Genomic DNA, 18,185 nt, shown 5'->3' with positions numbered 1-18,185 from the left:
AGCTGGTGTAGATTTGAGCTATACTTTGTACCAGTTTCTGATGAATCTAGTAGACTGCGGGAAGCTTTGCCCCTTTCGCTGAACTCCCACAAAATAGCTTTACAAAAAAGCTGCATGTGATGCACAAATCAGCAAAAAAAGTAGTAGTTTTGGGACCAGAATAGGCTATTTGACAAAAATCGCAACTCCTCCTTCCTTATTATACAGACAACCTAATTTTAGCTTCTGCATAGTGGCCATGATACTTGAAGTTCAGTTTAGTAGAGCATTGTTTCTGTGGAAGGAACTTGTGTATCCTTTTTCATTCTTTGTTTCAATCATATTTTAATGTGCTTGTATAAAGGATACCTGTCAACCTAGGGTGCTGAAATCTGTTTGCACAGACCCGCAAAATGCAGAGCGGTATCGAACACCCCCGCCTGTTCACTGCAATAGTCATGTACTGTGAAGGGGTGATCCTCACTGCCCAGTGATGACGCTGACCCCACTGACAGTCCAGTGATATCGGTAGCCAAAACTAACAGCAGCTATGTCTATGGTACTGGGGCAGATACCTTCAAAACTGAAATTTTGCTAAGTTCAGTAGACTCAGCTTTACCATGGCATATAGCAAGTCCAGTCTTAGAGAACATGAACGATCTTTACTGCTGCTATCTGAAGATGGCTATTAGGAGTTGGAGCAAGGAAAAATATTTACCGACTCCACAACCTTGGTTGCACAGGTACCTGGACATATCAAATCTTGGGTCGGTCCATAGGGATTCAATACTCTGGTTTTCCACCATGGATTTTGCTGCAGAAATTCTGCAGTGTTTTACAGTCATTGCAAAGTAAATAAGATTTCTTATTTTCTTTGTGTGAATTTGTAATTCACTGCTTGTGAATGTACTGTATGTTGCATATTAGTTATGCTGGGTTCACACCTGCGTCCCGGCCTCCGTGCTGCAGGTTTCCGTTTCCTGCCCCAGGGCAGGAGACTGAAACCTGCAGGCATTTTTCAGTCCCATTCATTTGAATGGGTTTGAAAAGTGTCCGGCCGTGAGCGTTTTGGGCTCTCCGCGACAAAACCGTTTTTTTTTTTTAAACCGGGCACAAAGTCGGACATGCAGTACTCTGTGTCCAGTTTAAAAAAAATGGTCTCGCCGCGGAGAGCCCAAAACGCTCACGGACGCTCATGTCCGGATACTGTCTGTCGGGTTTCCGTCTTCTGCATACAAACCCGACAGACGGAGACCGGGCGAAGATGTGAACGAGTCGTTAGACGTTTCCCCATAGATTCTGCATGAGTAACATAAAATCTGCAATGAAATCCACACTCCAAAACTGAGGAAAAAGGGACTGCAAATATTACAGTACTCACTCAGTTTTCCGTAGTAGATATGTCCCTTAGCCTAAGGCCCTACATTGCAGAAAAGCGGTATTAAAAAATGCTGCTTTTTACAGTACCAGAAAAGTGAATGAGATTTTTGTTAATCTCATCCACATATTGTGGGGAAAAAAGCGCTATGGAAAATCTGTGTTTTCTAAAACATATTTATTTGTATTTGAGAAATGCAGCATGTGTTAATTTTAGCTGCAGAAACACAAGCATTTTCTCTATATATTGGATAGCAAAAGGAAAAAAAAAGAGAAAAACACAGCAATATCTCTACGAAAAATACTGCAGGTGTTTTTTTCCCACAGCATTATTTAGCTGCAATTTGCTACATGGGTGCTTAGGCTAAGTTTACACAGAGAAATTTTGAGCTATTTTTGAGGTGTATTCCACTTTAAAATCATCTACCAATTCAGTCCCGTGTCTGCCTCTCATTTTATATAATGGGTGGAAGAGACTGAAGCTGAAAAATGAAAAAAAAAAAAAAAACTTGCTGTGGATTACGGTACTGACTCAGCTGCAGAACCCAGGACATTGGACTTCGAATGCCCTCATTCATCTGAGTGAGTAAAAGCTTCAGCCGAAATCTCAAGCCCAGCAAGTGGACAGGAATAGGAGGTAGAAAATTGCCTCAAATTTTTGTTCAATTTCCAACATGTGAACAGACCTTTAAGGAGTACATAACGTTAAAGAGGTTGTCCCATCTCAAGGATCCTATCTATACTGCTAGCTTATGTGGATTTAAGACTTTTCCTAAATACATTGCTTAAGCAAAACTGCATTGTTTGGCCGCTATCTGAGATTATTCACTTCATTGTTTACACTGTTTTTCCATAACCATGGACCTGGGGATGATCTTATCTATAAGCCCAGGACAAGTGACATAGTTCCTCTCAGGAGGGGAGGGGGAGCTGTGTTGCTTGGAGCAGCTTGTATTTCTGAGCTCTTTATCTCTGGCTCTTCCAGTTATCAGTCAGCTAATTGAATTTTGCTGATAAGGGCTGAGACAGGGAGTCCATTAAAGAGGACCTTTCACCATTTTGCCCACATGAAGTGTTATATACTGCCGGAAAGCTGACAGTGCGCTGAGTACAGCGCACTGTCGGCTTTCCCGATCTGTGCCCGGTGTGAAGAGCTTACGGTCCGATACCGTAGCTCTTCTATGGTCAGAAGGGCGTTTCTGACAGTTAGCCAGAGACGTCCTTCTTCACAGCACAGCCAATCGCGCTGTACAGTGTGAGCGGGAAGGAACGTCCCCTCCCTCCCTGATAATGCTCGTCTATGGACAAGTACTGCGAGCAGATGGAGGGGGCGTTCCTCCCGGCTCTCACAGCACAGCGCGATTGGCTGTGCTGTGAAGAAGGACGTCTCTGACTGAGTGTCAGAAACGCCCTTCTGACCATAGAAGAGCTACGGTTCCGGACCGTAAGCTCTTCACACCGGGCACAGATCGGGAAAGCCGACAGTGCCCTGAACTCAGCGCACTGTCAGCTTTCCGGCAGTATATAGAACTGCCTGTGGGCAAAATGGTGAAAGGTCCTCTTTAAACACAGACCTAAAACTGAGTTTATTGCAAGCTGACTCGTGGTCCTCTAGCATGTACCGTATTTTTCGGACTATAAGACGCACTTTTTTTCCCCAAAATTTTTTTGGGAAAAGAAGGGTGCGTCTTATAGTCTGAATGTGCCTGGCCTGGCACCCGCCGTAATAGAGAGGCGGATGCCGGGGAGGGATAGACGCCGGGGCCTGAGACATCGCTACGATCCTCTGCCCTGCCTGAAGCCATTCCACTCCTCCGTCCCCCCGCCGCTGGCTTCAGGCAGGGCAGAGGATCGTAGCGATGTCTCAGGCCCCGGCGTCTATCCCTCCCCGGCATCCACCTCTCTAGTACAGCGGATGCCGGGTCTGCAGTCTGTCAGCGGCCTCTTCTCCCCCGGGGCCGGTCCCCACCGGCCCCGTACCTGTAAAGTTGCAGGCCAGCTCCTGCGCAGCGATATCGCAGGAGCCGACCTGTCCGGGTGACAGCCGGGAGCCTAATGAGGCTCCCCGGCCTGTCACTGCTGTATTAGTATTGCGGCTGGTCTCTATGACCAGCCGTAATACTAATAGACAGAATGTCCCATAGACGGCAATACACTTGTATTGCCGTCTATGGGACTTGCAATCAAGTGACCGCAGGTTCAAGCCCCCGGGGGGGAATAAAATAGTAAAAAAAAAAAAACTTTAAAAATATGAAAAATAAAAGTTCTAAATCACCTCCTGTCCCTAGAATATATATATAAAAGTAGAAAATCATATGTCATAAACCACCGGGTTTTTTTTCAATACAAGGTGATCTAAGCAATAGATATTCCCCAAAATGGTATAACTAAAAAGTACTTCTGGCCCCGCAAAAAAACCCACTCTATGCATCCCCGTACAGCTGCAGGGTGACCTGTAAATGTGGCCTTGCAGCTGTTGCAAAACTACAACTCCCATTATATTAAACATTTTACCATTTTTTGCGTCAATTTTTTTTTTCCTATTTTCTTCCTCTAAAACCTAGGTGCGTCTTATAGTCCGAAAAATACGGTAAGTTTATGATTTTCATCACCTAACAAATCCAGCTCTGCTACATCTTCATATTGTGCATCTTCCAGTGATACTGTGCTAATTTATTTACAACCATCCCTCATTACTGACTGCAAACATGTACTGCTACAAAGAGAGATAGCAGAGCTGGCTTTGTCTGGGAGACAGCAAGTGAAACCTTGTCCACCAATTCACAGAGAAAGGGTGCATTCACACTACTGATACGCTGCCCGATTCTGAACGTTAAAACACGTTCAGAATCAGCACGTATAAAGCAATTCCCATTCATTTCAATGGGAGCCGGCATACGAGCGCTCCCCATTGAAATGAATGGGCTGCTTTTTTCACTACGAGCGCTCCCATTGAAGTGAATGGGAAGTGCTCGCGTGTACGGCTCAGAGCCGAGCTAGCCGTACACGCGAGCACTTCCCATTCACTTCAATGGGAGCGCTCGTAGTGAAAAAAGCAGCCCATTCATTTCAATGGGGAGCGCTCGTATGCCGGCTCCCATTGAAATGAATGGGAACTGCTTTATACGCGCTGATTCTAAACGTGTTTTAACGTTCAGAATCAGGCAGCGTATCAGTAGTGCGAATGCACCCAAAATCAAGAAGTGAACAGAGCACACAGCCTGCAAGGTGATGAACAGGCGAGTTGGGAACACCCCTTTAAGACAACTTTTTCTTAAGTCAGTAGTACAGTGTTTGCAATAACACTATTTTGTGCGTTCTACAATTTTTACTAGTTCCACCTTCTGCAGACAGAAGTCAGAGTTTGCATTCCTCTCTGAGTTGGTTACTGGAAACAGCCCCAGAACATTACAGGACACATATTGAGAGGTTTTGTTCTATACTTAAGTGACTATAGCACTTTGGTTGTGATGGAAAGCTCCCATTCAGCCCCAGCATCATACTAAGGGGTATGTTCACACATAGCAATTTGCAGTGGATTTAGGGGTAGATTCCACAGCAGTTTGTGTCTTGAATCTGGCTCCCATTGTTTTCAATGGGAGGCAGAGATCGCATCAAGATGCTAAAAAAATAAGCGTCCTGCGCAATTTGGCACAGATTCTGCACTCAAGACTCCGTGCTGTTTAAGGCCATTCATCCGGGTCTAATTGGCAGCTGAAAGCTGCTACATTATGTGAATGCCCTGCATCCACGCATTGTGTTGCGGCTAGAACGTGGGCGAATACAGCGGTGAAAAATGAAGAGGAATTTCTCTTCATTTTCCTCCATGTGAATGTACCCTAAACCTTTATTTCTGCTGCTCTCCTTGTGCAGATAGAGCAGAATCTATAGAGTGAAAGTTACGCTAGGTTCATACCAGCGTGTGGGCAAATCCACTTTAATCGTTGGCGAGAAAATTCATGCAAGATTTCCGTATAGAATCGGTGGAAATCCAGTGAACCCAATTATAGTCTATGGGGTCCTCAGGTAACTGCTTTTTTAGGGGAACAGGGTTTCTGTCCTTTGGGTCCCCATGCAGGCCTGAACTACGGAAAGTGAGCACTAGTATGAACCTACCCTTAGTTTATGAGATCAGAGGGGAGCAGAGAAACAGCCTCATAAGATCAAAATATAGTAGTATTGATTTCTGAAAAGTTTTTGGAAAGGTTAGTGACCATTTAAGTAATGTATCGAGGATGGTTTGTGCTAGCTCCCAGCAAATCCCTGCCCTGGATGCTCAGGTTCTCTTGTAGCTGGCACTTTGACGAGTTTGTTACTAATTACCCCTAAACCTGAAGGTTACAGTCATGAGCTGAAACGGTTCTCAACACCGTACACCAATCTGCCTGTCTCAGCGCTACATGAATCGGTGCCTTTATCTTTAATAAGCACTGTGCTTATGAAGTCTGCCGTTCTGCCTTTTCCTGCTTTAGCCTAACAAAGCAGCAGGTTTAAGAACATTAAAAGCCCATTCGTCTGAAAGCGCACTCTTTGGGCTGATTTTAATGCTGCTTGAGCTGAAAACCATATGCTGTACCCCCTATTGTTCATGTCTAGCTTTTGCTTTCTTTGTCATTTAATGAGGGGGTGCAGAGTTATCGTGGTGTCTTAAAACACAGTGAAGAAAGCAATAGTTAGAATGGGCAATTTATGTTGTAACGTGTTCACATTAGTGACTAGGTATTGTTTTCTTCAAAAGGAGGGTTGAAGGGAAAATGTTAATCAAAAAAAACTTTTTCTTTCTTATGAATGTTTGATGTGTCATTTCCACAGAGAACTTCTATATTTAAACCTTACATGTGGAGGTCTTCCTTTTCACAACTTTCTCTTTAAAACGGAACTATGTGCATATGCCATCAGCTTTAACATTAAAGGAGATGATAGGGGACAAAATCAAGCAAAGGGAGGGAAATGCAATAAAAAGTGTAAGGGTTGGTTCACGTCTGCGTTAGTATTCCGTCTGGGGGAGTCCACATGGGGACCACCCCCGAACGGAATACCAAACGCAATTGCAAGCGCTGTGCAATAAAAGCACACGGATCCCATAGACTATAATGGGGGCCGTGTGCTTGCCGCCAGATCTCTGCACAGAACATGCAGACAGGAAAGTAGTTCACAATCTACTTTCCTGTTTGCATGATTCGTGTACGCGGCAAGCACACGGACCCCATTATAAACTTATGGGGTTCGTGTGCTTTTATTGTACAGCGCTTGCAATTGCGTTTGGTATTCTATTTGATGGGGGTCCCCATGTGGACTCTCCCGAACGAAATACAAATGCAAATGTGAATGAAGGGTAAGACTTATTACCTAAGGGCTCGTTCACATCTGTGCCTGGGGTCTCCGTTATGCAGGTGTCTGTTTCCTGCCCAAAACTGGGCAGGAAACAGAAACCTGCAGGCATTTTTCAAATGAATGGGTTTGAAAAGGGTCCAGCAGTGAGCACCTGTGAGCGTTTTGTGCTCTCCGCGGCGAAACCTGTGTTTTTTAACCAGACACAAAGTCAGACATGCAGGATTTTGTGTCTAGTTTTAAAAAAAAACGGTTTCGCTGCAGAGAGCATAAAATGCTCACCGGCGCTCTCGGCCGGACACGGTCTGTCAGGTTTCCGACTTCTGTCTGCAGAAGACGGAAACCTGAGAACGGAGACCGGACACTGGTGTGAACCCAGCGTAACTTGTAATTCCACTGCTGGCATAACGTTGCCATTCTGGGCCTCCCCTGCATTTCACGACTTAACCTAAATAACCTAAATGTTATAATAGTAATAATTTTTTATTTATATAGCGCCAACATATTCCGCAGCACTGTACAATTTGTAGGGTTCAAGTACAGACAAAAAGATACATTACAGAGAAATAGTCACTTCACACAATGGGACTGAGGATCCTGCTCGCAAGAGCTTACAATCTATGAGGTAGCAGGGGCAGCATCAAAGATAGCATTGCTTATACTGTGGTCAGACAATTTTGTAATAGAGGTTATGGCTGATCAGTGTATATAGTTCAGTATGAAGGTGTGGACATATGTTTATGAGAATGTGAGCACATAGGTAGATGCAAGTTTTCGAGTATTCTTATTTATTTAACTAGCCAAACAATGCTGGCACCAGCAAAGAATTTCTAGACTTTTGGAGTCCAACTCACAAAAAGTACTCGAATGACAATATGTGGATGGGTTCCTGCTTCCTGTTGGAGGAAATATTCTGGCTTGGCTTTATTCCCATATTCTGCTACTATATTGGTATCCCGAATATCAAGCACTTCTCTATAGGGAGCTACCTTTCAAAAGGTGGCGCTGGAGCAAGTTTCCCTTTTTCAGCAAGGTGAACTTATCTGCATATTCCTTTCCTAGTCTATTAATTCCCTGAATGGTTTAAAGCAGAAAATATAGTAAAATAAATGAAATTGTCTACCTGCCACTTTTTGCTTGCATACACCTATTCTGGAGTCTGACAGTTTATACTTGTCTTGTATCTGGATATGTCTGTTGTCTACATGTTTTCATTAGAATGGATCAATGCTTGTATGTGCTTCTCAGCAAGTGATCACACATTCAGGCACTGGCTCCAGAGCTGTATGCTCATGTGTGTTGGCACGCTATTACCCAGCGGCTTTTTATTCACAGTAACACATGTGCTGTCTCTACAGTAATGAAAATGACAGTGATAAAAATGTAAAACACTTGTGCATGTGTTAATGTGAGTAAAAATGCAGATGTGCAATAGCACCAGTAGGGTGTTATAGTAGGGTGTGTTGCATGTAGAGGTTTTCAGATGCATTTTTAAAGCCAAAAACCAGGAGTGGTTTGAAAATAAAGATAAGCAGCACATGTCTTCTATGCTGTTACTCTCTTTATGATCCATGTCTGATTTGGCTTCATTTGCATCTCCAGAAAATCCAGGCCTTATAGTGGCCACATTTCTCAGAATTTGGTCCAGTAAGTGAGACTCCTTGTATCATAGTGATTAGGACTAGGACTTGGCATAGGTACAGCAACTTGTTAGTTCACACTAGTGTCCAGGTTTCCGTTCTTCAATAGTATATTTGATTAGTGTAACTTCCCTAATCTATACCCAACAATCCCTACTGATGGGAAAACTCACTATTATATTGCGTCACTAACCCATACCCTCATAATTGTGTGGTGCTCATGAAGCACCCATTGAGTTATGGCATCACTCCTCATTGATGAAAGACCTGCATTGACAGTCTCCAGTAACATGGTGTTTAGGATCCATCACCCGGCTGCTATGTTGCAAGGACACTATGGCCCCTTTCACACGGGACAAGAAGGGGTGGATTTTGGTGCGGAATCCACGCAATAATCTGCCCCCTAACAATAGTGATCTATGTAGACCGCTAGCGCTCTGCTCACAGAAAAAAGAAGTGAGCTGCCCTATCTTCAGGCGGATTCCGCAGCTGATTCAGCCATGCCGTCTACCTCGCGGCAGCACACTCTGGTTTAGGCCCATTCACTTGGGCCTACTCCGGACCGGAGTGCCGCGACTGTCGGAAGTCACGGCAGGCGGATTTTGGCCCTATTCTGACGCGGCTTCCCATGTCAGAATCAGGACCAAAATCCGCCATTTCTCGCCCCATGTGAATGGGGCCTATTACTGGAAGTCAATACTGTTAGTGATGCACTTAATGGATAGAAGTACTGTATTTGGACAACCACACAGGAGCTTTTATGACATCCCATTCTAAATCCATAGACATTAATATGGAGTTGTTTGCCTTATTTGCAGTTAAAACAGCATCAACTCTTCTTGGAAAGGGTTTCTACAAGAACTTGGACTGTCTATGGGAATTTTTGCGCATTCATCCATTTAAGCATTTGTAAGGTAAGACTAAATGCTTGTGATTTTTAATGAGATAGCCTGGCTCGCCATCTCCTTTTTAGTTCATTCCAAAAGTGTTGAGGTCAGGCCTCTGTGTAGACCAGTCAAGCTTTTCCCAACCAAATTCACTCAACCACGCTTTTCTGTACCTTGTAAGGGTCAGTTAACACAGAGTTTTTTGGCAGCGGAAAAAAAGAAGCGAGATGACCCTTCTTGCCACGGATTCAGCCTGCGGTGCGAGGCTCCCTCCCGATTAGGCCCATTAATTTGGGCCTAATCCGGTGCAGAATGCCACGACAGGATGCCGGTGCACTACATAATGCAAATTCCGCCGTGTGAACATACCCGTAGTGCACAGTCTGGCCACGTGCTCTGGTGGAGCCGTGCACAATAATGCAGTCATCCTGCCACACCAATGTGCTGTTCTAATTACCAGTTGTCTGAGCCTTCAGGAGCAGTCATGCTGCCACACCATCCTCTTCCTTCACGCGTTGCCTACTGTATCTCTGTCGGCAAAGGTATGAAGACACACACCATGGAGACACTGGGACCTTCACTGCAAAGTTCTGTAGTTATTTGTATAAATAGATACAGCTGAACAGGAACACTTGATGAACAGCTCTCTGGAACCTTGGCAACAGACACCACACTTACACTGGTGCAGAGAATGCTGCCTGCCTCATAAAATCTATTTCACTGCTACAAATATTTTGCTAGTGCTTCGGTTTCAGGAAACTGCTGCTATATCAGATGTTGCTAAGGTGCTTCTCTTCGTCAAGCTGGCTGAGCCATGTGTGAACCCACCATAGGTTTCTCAGGCAACTTCTAACAACAGTTGGCACCACAGCAGAGAAACTGTGGCGCCACTCTAGTCCTGTTGAGAGCCATCGCATGATCCAACTTCCAAAAACTTCCCAAAGCAATCACTGTGCAATGACCTGCTCCAAGTGACAACATATTACATAGTGGAACTCATAAATCAACACAGTACATGTAATACAAGCTAATAACAATGGCTGTACTAAGCTGTATCACTCTGCACTGAGGATGTGCCTTGGTCAATTTGCGTGTGCACTGTCAATAGTGGCTGAGTTTGTCCATCACCCCTCTCTGCAACTGTTGAGTGGACTAAAGGGAGAAAAGGCAACTAGTTAAGTTGTGCGTCTGCATCACTGTACACAGTAGTGTAATGTTGGACAAGAAAAGGGCCTTCCCTAAACGGTTTTGACAAAAGTTGGAAGCATACAGTTGTCCATAATGTCGTTATGCTAAAGTACCAACCTATCACCGGCATGAATAGAACGGTGTGCAATGTCTGACCAGCCGCCCCATTCAAAACGGGGGTGCAAAACACCCCAGTACTGTGGTGGGTCATTTGGATAGGGGGTAACATGATGTGGCTGGACAACAACTTTAATATTTTTATTCATTAGAAATGAGAAATCTAGGTTGACCCCACAAAAAACAACCCATAGCATTATTCCTACTTCATCAAACCTTAAGGGGTTGTCCAGGAACAATGGACAACTCTTTAACAACTTTTTAATCAGCCAGGGGCATTTAAAAAAATTCATACCTGTCCTCGATGCTCTGGTATCTCCCTGACGTGTTCTGGTTCTTCTGTTCCAGTGGCTTCTCTCTGGACTCTGGACAGAGTGCTACTGAAAACTCTGATTGACCTCAGCGGTCTAAGCAGGCCTTAAAAAGAGGACCCGTGATATCACAGGTAGTGACAACCCATGCCATTCACTGATTGGCCTTAGCGGAACTCAGAGACTCATTCAGCAGAAGAACCAGGACGCACTGGGCGGAAACCGGAGCATCAAGGAAAGGTGAGTATAAATCTTTCTTTTTTTTTTTTTTTTTAATGCCACTGACTGATTTAAAATTTAAAAGGATTGTCCATTCTTGCTTGGACAACCCCTTTAACAGTTGGCACATTGGCAAGTGACATTCGCCAAACGGAGACGTCATCAGAAACATCCAGCTGACTACAGCTAGATAAGCGTGATTCATCACTCCACAGAACACGTTACCACTGCTCCAGAGTCCAGTAGTGGTATGGTGTACATCATTTCCTCCAAAGCTTGCTGTTGTTTGGTGATGCAGTTGCATAGTTATGGAAACCCATGCAATAGAGCTCTTGGTGCACAGTTTTTGTGTTGCTATCCACAGGATAGTTTAGCAATATCCAAACATAGATCAGATTATTTGGATGAATTTGAGCACCGGAAGCGGCTCTGCTGCTGTTCAAGTAATATGGACAGAGCTGGAGTATATTGGCAGCCCTGCTATACAGTGGATGAAGCCATTGTCTTATCATTTTAATAGGAGCAGAGGTGTTTCTGGCTCTGTCCATTTCTATACCTTCTGCGGCACAGAGGAAATTGGATCGGAGCAGAGTCTAGATGTCATCAGATACTGATAACTTATGCTGTGGATATGTCATGAGTATGAAAAATGACTGGTGGGCCAGACAACCCCCATAGTATATGAGGTTAGATAAAGACAGCTCTATCAGGTCCAACCTATAATCCTGAAGTGTTGATCCAAAAGAAGGCAAAAAAACTTTTTATTTAATGACATATATTGCAAAGTTTATAAACAAAATAAATAAAGGTTTTCTTACGCTATCACGCATTGTCGATAATTTTGATGTATATGTAGTTGAACTTTCCTTTTTTTTTTCTTTTTTTTTACGACTATTTGCAACGTTTCTTTCTAATATTAAATACAATATTGTGTAAGATTGTAAAGAACAGAAATCAGCGTCAAATGTAAACGTGCCCTTTAAGAAACTAGTACTTCATATAATATAATCTCATGTTGCTGCACTCTGATCCTTTTTTTATGAAGTATAAATATAGAAATGCGTGCAAGCTGAGCATTAAAATGGCGAATTTTACCGAAACTTGATTTGCTTGGTCAAAGTAAACTGTAGTCTAGAGAGGCTCACAAGTACCTACTGTTCTGTACATACATGGTGGTTGTCATCTGTGGCCACCAATGCTTCTCTAATACAGGCTGCATGATTCCCGTCTACTATTTGTAAAGTGTCTCTTACTATGGCCGCCCGTCAGCTCCATCTTTCCTAGGCTCAGCTGCAAAGATTGTCTTTCAGCTAAGTACCGCACTTATTGCCTGACCAAGTGACTGCACCATTTAAATACATTTTTCACTATCTTTCTTTTCATTCCCTTTTTAATAAAGTCTAATGTTTAACAAGGGAAAACAGAGAAAATATCAAGTGTAATGCAGTAATCGTGTAAAGGACAGAGATCCGGCAAATACCAAAGGAAAATGTAGTTATAAGAAAAAAAGCCTTTTATCAAGTCAAATACTTTCATACAGCAAAGCTATACTTTGCCTGTCTTCACACAGTTTTTGCATACAGCTTCATTTCTTTAAAAGATATCCCTAAAAAAAACCTGCCAAGGTTGCTTAGCATTTTTTGGGCGTTTTTTTTATTTATTTATTATTATCTTGGCCATTTTACTGCACACACAGTTCTTCAGTGTTTTTTTGTAGACATTTTCTTCTAAAATTATATAAATTGGAAAACGGTTTAAAAAAAAAGCAAAAACAGACCACAAGCTTGTTGCTTTAAAAAACACAAAAAAGCGACATAAAATATGAAAAACACCAAGGAAAGAAACTAATGTATGAAAGGCGTTTCATGTTTTGTTCATTTAATATCGCTGAAACATATCGCCTGTATACAAACATCTATTTGCCATGCAAAATACCGCTACATAATGTAGGATAGGAGTAGGCAGCCTTAGAGAGATCTTGAGTTAAGCTTGGTACCGCGTTGTAACAGGATCATTGGCAGAATGCTATTAAAGGGGTTATTTGATTAAAAAATATGGTTTATGAGCTGGAAAGCATATACTATAATGAATTAACCCTTGAAATATACCACTACTTTAGCGGTTCTGGTCCAGTCCATCTTTAGTTGTCTCTGTTTGGTATTAATGATGTCCTTCATACTGGTGGTCCCCTTCCTTTTATGTGCCAAGGGCCATTTTTATGCAAGACCATTTTCAGATGGCCCTGTGGTGGTCAGGGGTAGGGTTTTTTGTTGGGGAGATTGGATAGAGGCTGCATTAATTCATTAAATACAAGGCTAAGTCCCGGCCCGGTTGTGTGAATGAGAGGGCTAGGCAGCTAGAAATAATTAAATTAGGTTTAGTTTAGAATTTCCAAAACTGTGCTAAATACTCGAGATCTGCTTCGGCTACATAATTTTATATATTTTAATTAGGATGTGGGATGTATATATATATTTACAGTGGATGTGTATAAATAATTTTATTTCTATATATTATGTATGCTAGCTAGGTTTTGCTATACTTTCTGTATATTCAGGGAATATAGTTGCGATACACTTTATGATAGATCTGAGGCTTTCAGTGTTCTTCTCTTTGGTTGTAGGTTTCCATTTCTGTATAAAATGCAGCATAAAGGCTCACACTATTATTTTCTGTTTGATTTCATCCCCAGTCAGAAATTTGCTACCGGCTTCCTGCACATCCACTATAATGTATTCAAGTCATTTTACATGGAGCATATCAAAAGCTGGCTATGCATTTCTCTCTAAATTTATGAAATGATAGATATGAAATGACAGCGGCTATGTTGTGACTGTCCTTACTTTAAAAATAATTTTTAAAAAATTGAAAAAAGACTGGTAAGAGTAACCAACTTCTCCTATCTTGGAAGAGATGGCCTGCTATGACAGATAGGTGGTAATACGATAGACTTGTTGAAGTAGTTAAACATCTATTGACCCACTCATTGCTGGATCATTTACATGAAGAATATTAGTAATTAGTTTTACTAATGCAATTAAAAACTAGAATTTACTATATTAATCAATGAAAGTTTGTATTTGTGGGCTGCAGATACATGATCGAACTACCTCATGTGACAGAGGCATTGCCCAAATACGACTGTAATGTAAACCTGAGATGTTTACAGGGCTGTGGAATCGGTAGTCTAAGCTGACAACTCCAACTCCTATTTTTCTACAGCCTGAGTCCAAAGTCATTGTAAAGATTATAGTCAAGCTCCATAAATGACAATAGAGCTCCAGATCTGATTGAATTTCTATGAAAGTAAATATCAAACAAACAAGCTATAAATCTAATAATTATGAAACACTGTTAGTTGGATAATATAATTTGAAATAGTAAAATTGGAGTCGGTAACTTTTTTCTTCTAACTTCACCAAAAACTGTTCCTAAGGCCAGTTGCAGATGACTATTCTGCAATCGGCCGGCCGTGAATTAAAGGCAAGAGCTGCACACCGGGATGTCCCCTGTGTGCCGCCTGTGCACAGGCCATGCTTCCGTGGCTTCTTTCATTAAATGATTTGGAGCCCCGGAAGCAAGGGCCTCAACATAAGACAGGAATAGGGCCTTTTCTATATTTTGTGGCCTGGACAGTTGGCCCGCACACGGGACCCTGTAATTCACGGTAGTGTGTATGGGCTCATAGAAAAGAATGGATCAGTGTGAAATACACGGATAGCACACAATGCGGCTTCCCTCTTACCCAGCGGATCAGAGACTGTTAGAGTTTCTGGGTCCTATAGCAATTATATAGAGAAAATAGAAGAAAAGCCAAGCAGTACAGCATTTCCTAAAACTTAACTTTTAATTTTAAAACATGTTTAAAGGGGCATTCCCATGTACATAGCGAATATGCTTGAGTATAAGCCGAGTTTTTTTTTCTATGACCAGCCGCAATAGTAATGTATAGAATTTCCCATAAAATAGTGAGAAAAAAAAGAAGCTTTAAAAAAATATAATAAAATAAATAAAAGTTCTAAATCACTCCTTTCCCTAGAATACATATAAAAGTAGAAAATGACTGTGAAACACAAACACATTAGGTATCCCTGTGTCTGAGAGTGCCCAGTCTACTGAATATAGGGTATCTGCAGTGCTCCTATTCCATCGGGAAGGGGTTAATAGGAGCACTGCAGATACCCTATAGTCAGCCAGGCTGATTTCCAAGTGGGGGGGAAAACACCCCAGTCCTCAAGCTCAGGGAAGGATCAGACAGACAACCAAAACACCCCCTCCTCTTTCCCAGCAACTACTGCACCCAAAACCCCTGACCATTTTAATTTTTGAAATTTTCCAGTAGCTGCTGCATTTCCCCCTCAGCTTATACTCGAGTCAATAAGTTTTCCCAGTTTTTTGTGGTAAAATTAGGGGCCTCGACTTATATTCGGGTCGGCTTATACTCGAGTATATATGGCAATTATTTTTAAATTTGTAGATTAATTAAAAGTTAAACATTTTTGCAAATATAAGTACTGTACATACTCGAGTATAAGCTGAGTTTTTCAGCACAGTTTTCGTGCTGAAAAATCCCCCCTCGGCTCATACTCGAGTCAGCAAAAAAAAAAAATATATTATTATTTATTTTTTTTTTAGGAGGGGTGGGGGGTCTATGACCAGCCACAATATCAATGTATATAATTTCCCATAAAATAGTGGGGGGAAAAAAGAAGCTTTAAAAAAAATAAAAGTTCTAAATCCCTCCTTTCCCTAGAATACATGCAAAAAAAAAATTACTGTGAAGCACAAACACATTAGTCTATCCCTGTGTCTCCCCCCTCAGCTTATACTCGAGTCAATAAGTTTTCCCAGTTTTTTGTGGTAAAATTAGGGGCCTCAGCTTATATACGGGTGGGCTTATGCTCGAGTATATACGGTAATTAAACATTTTGCAGAGTTTTAAAGATTTTCTCTAAATATCTTGTGGTCACAGTCTGTTGTCTTGATTGGTTGCCAGTGGATACGACCATGAATGCAAGACCCCTCTACCTCATAGATTGTAAGCTCTTGCGAGCAGGGCCCTCAGTCCCATTGTGTGAAATGACGTTCTTTGTTATGTATCTGTCTGTATTTGAACCCTACAAATTGTACAGTGCTGCGGAATATGTTGGCGCTATAGAAATAAAATGTATTATTATTATTTATTAAGACCTTTCTAAGGTTAGAAAATCAGCCATGATGTCCTTATTGTGGCCGGGATATCTCCTGATACATGTAGTCCCCCTGCCTGATAACCCGGCTACAATAAGAAAATCATGGCTGGGTTCCTGACAATTCCCAGACCAAAGAAAGTTTCTGCATTAGTGGTCGTAACTGTTGGCAACCGATCAAGACCACAGAATGTCACCACTAAGAAAGTTAGAGAAAATCTTTAAAACTTTGCAGAATTTTTAATTACTTATTTGCAAAAATGTTTAACTTTTAATTATCTACAAATATAGATATGATTACGTACATGGGAATACCCCTTGAAGAATAAAACATGGGTGCTATCTGGCAAAAATAACCCCTACCATACAAACATCGTCTTAGCTGACGCGTTTCAGAAAAGAAAGCTTGCTTAGTCTAAAATAGTGCAATAGGCGTTGGCATTGAGTTTACCATGCAGTGGGACCAAGGCGTGACGTACATCACGACCGCAGATATTTTCATTTGCATGGGTGTCCGAATACCTATTGGTAGACAGTGTATGAGATCCACAGCAGAATAAAAGGGCTTTATAACATACTTAAAGAGGCTCTATCAGCAAAATTATGCTGCTAGAGCCCCACATATGTGTGAATAGTCTTTAAAAAGGCTATTCAGGCACCGCTAATGTTATATTAAACTACCCCCCGTTTTAAAATAAAACTCTAAAAAAGAATATGTTAAACTTATCTATCATGCATGGTGGGCGGGCATTCAGGGTCCGACGTCATCTTCACTTCCAGCGATGTCTTCGGGTCCCGTCTTCCTCCGGCGCTTGCGAATTGCCATTGATAAAAAATGGCGCGGGTGCATGCGCAGTAGCAGCAGTAGTAGTAGTAGTAGTAGCAGCATGCTACTGCACATGCACCCGTGCCATTTTTTATCAATGGCAGTTCACGAGCGCTCAAGGAAGACGGGACCCGAAGACATCGCTGGAAGAGGAGGCGTGGCTGAAGGTGACGTCGGACCCTGAATGCCCGCCCACCGTGCACGATAGGTAAGTTTAACATATTCTTTTTTAGAGTTTTATTTTAAAACGGGGGGTAGTTTAATATAACATTAGCGGTGCCTGAATAGCCTTTTTAAAGGCTATTCACACATATGTGGGGCTCTATCAGCATGATTTTGCTGATAGAGCCCCTTTAACACTGTTGGCATGGCTCAGGAGTTTTGTTCTGACAACTATAACTGACGAAACTTGTCAAAGATTTAAAGGAGTATTCCCAAAATATAAAGTGACGGTTTATTGCTAGGATGTGCCATCACTTTATGATCAGCGGGCCTGACCTCTTGGACCCCCACTATTTCTGAAGGGGTACTTTGTTCATTAAGTTCTCCCATTGTAAGCTTTCTCTGTATGCTGCTGTCCCTGTGGGCCTATCAGCTTGAATGGGACTGCACTGCAGTTTCTTGTACAGTGGCTGATCAGCACACCATTGCATATAGAAATACAGTGAAGGTTACACAGAGTGATGCGGCCCTTATATCAGAAATAGTGATCCAGAGGTCAGAGTCTTTAAAACAAACTTATGGTAGCAGTATGATTAATGGAAATTCTAAGATATTTTGGATTATTTTGTTGGCAGAATGTTTCCTCAATGTTCATTTTCTTTCCGTTCTTTTCCTCTTTCTCTATCCTCACAACAGATGTTCCTTTTACGACATTTGCACAGAATGAAATATTTAGCATTTCAAGTGACAAAAAGGCATTATACACCCCAGAAGCCAAAACCAGTGCTCACACTCTTCACAAAGGTAAAGTATGTGTATGTTTAGTGGGAAAAACATGTCAGCTAGTGACTTAATGAAATCTTCAAACTATAAAATGACAGTAGTAATATACTAGTTTTAACTTTCTGGAGGAATTAACATGCCGAAGGCTGAGGACCCACGTTGCAGAAACTGTTTGC

The 18,185-nt window shown here is 42.1% G+C and overlaps 1 protein-coding gene across 2 annotated transcripts in view; it reads left to right on the top strand.

Annotated features, from left to right (window-relative positions):
* Positions 1 to 18,185, top strand: part of C1H5orf63 (chromosome 1 C5orf63 homolog) — a 53,161-nt gene that overhangs the window by 7,715 nt on the left and 27,261 nt on the right. Inside the window, exons 1-2 of one of the 2 annotated variants that reach the window (XM_075272557.1) lie at positions 9,160 to 9,241; positions 17,923 to 18,030. In XM_075272557.1, coding sequence (XP_075128658.1) covers positions 17,923 to 18,030 — 108 coding nt within the window. In that variant the 5' untranslated portion in view covers positions 9,160 to 9,241. Of the gene's footprint in view, positions 1 to 9,159; positions 9,242 to 17,922; positions 18,031 to 18,185 lie in introns of those variants that run through there. The other variant, XM_075272548.1, reaches the window with a different exon arrangement.

The sequence above is a fragment of the Leptodactylus fuscus genome, chromosome 1 (genome assembly GCF_031893055.1).
Source record: "Leptodactylus fuscus isolate aLepFus1 chromosome 1, aLepFus1.hap2, whole genome shotgun sequence".
NCBI classification, from domain to species: domain Eukaryota; kingdom Metazoa; phylum Chordata; class Amphibia; order Anura; family Leptodactylidae; genus Leptodactylus; species Leptodactylus fuscus.
The sequence above is the reverse complement of the archived record's forward strand: the minus strand, read 5'-3'. Positions and strand labels throughout refer to the sequence as shown.